General features: G+C 49.2%; 1 protein-coding gene across 1 annotated transcript in view; it reads right to left on the bottom strand.

Annotated features, from left to right (window-relative positions):
* Positions 1 to 142, bottom strand: part of BCL11A (B-cell CLL/lymphoma 11A (zinc finger protein)) — a 73,888-nt gene extending 73,746 nt beyond the window's left edge. Inside the window, exon 1 of the mRNA XM_009319636.1 lies at positions 88 to 142. Coding sequence (XP_009317911.1) covers positions 88 to 142 — 55 coding nt within the window. The remainder of the gene's footprint in view (positions 1 to 87) is intronic.
* Between the last annotated feature and the right edge of the window lie 445 nt (positions 143 to 587).

Raw genomic sequence — 587 nt, 5'->3', positions numbered from 1 at the left:
CCCCCCCCCCTTCTCCCTGCTCTCGCTCAAATTAAAAATTAAATCCGTGAAGGGGAAATTAAATAAATTGCTCTCCGGGTTACTTACGTGAAAATTCCCGTTTGCTTAAGTGCTGGGGTTTGCCTTGCTTGCGGCGCGACATGGTGGGTTGGTGGCTTCGGTGGCTTGTGAGTCGCTCGGTTCACATCGGGAGAGACGGGTTAGAGAGGAAGGAGACTCCAGAGAAAATATCTTCATCAATGTCTTTTGACATCCAAAATAAATTAGAAATAATACAAAGATGGCGCAGGGAAGATGAATTGTGGGATAGCAGTCATGGCTTTTTTTTTTTTTGTGCAAGGAAAAAAAAAGAGAGAGAGAGGGAGAGGGAGAGAGAGGGAGAGAGAGAAGGAGAGAGAGAGAGAGATGAAAAAAATGGCAAAAGCCCCCCTGAGCTGCAAGTTCAAGTGCGGACGTGACGTCCCTGCGAACTTGAACGTCAGGAGCCTGGATGGACAGAGACATACAAAACATGGGCAGGGCAAGCCGGGGAGAGGGGAGGAGGGAAGGCGAAGGCAACACCAATGGACACTCATCAGGGGCTGGAC

Source organism: Pygoscelis adeliae, unplaced genomic scaffold (assembly GCF_000699105.1).
Source record: "Pygoscelis adeliae isolate BGI_AS28 unplaced genomic scaffold, ASM69910v1 Scaffold122, whole genome shotgun sequence".
NCBI classification, from domain to species: Eukaryota; Metazoa; Chordata; class Aves; order Sphenisciformes; family Spheniscidae; genus Pygoscelis; species Pygoscelis adeliae.
This window is presented reverse-complemented; position numbering and strand designations above follow the sequence as displayed.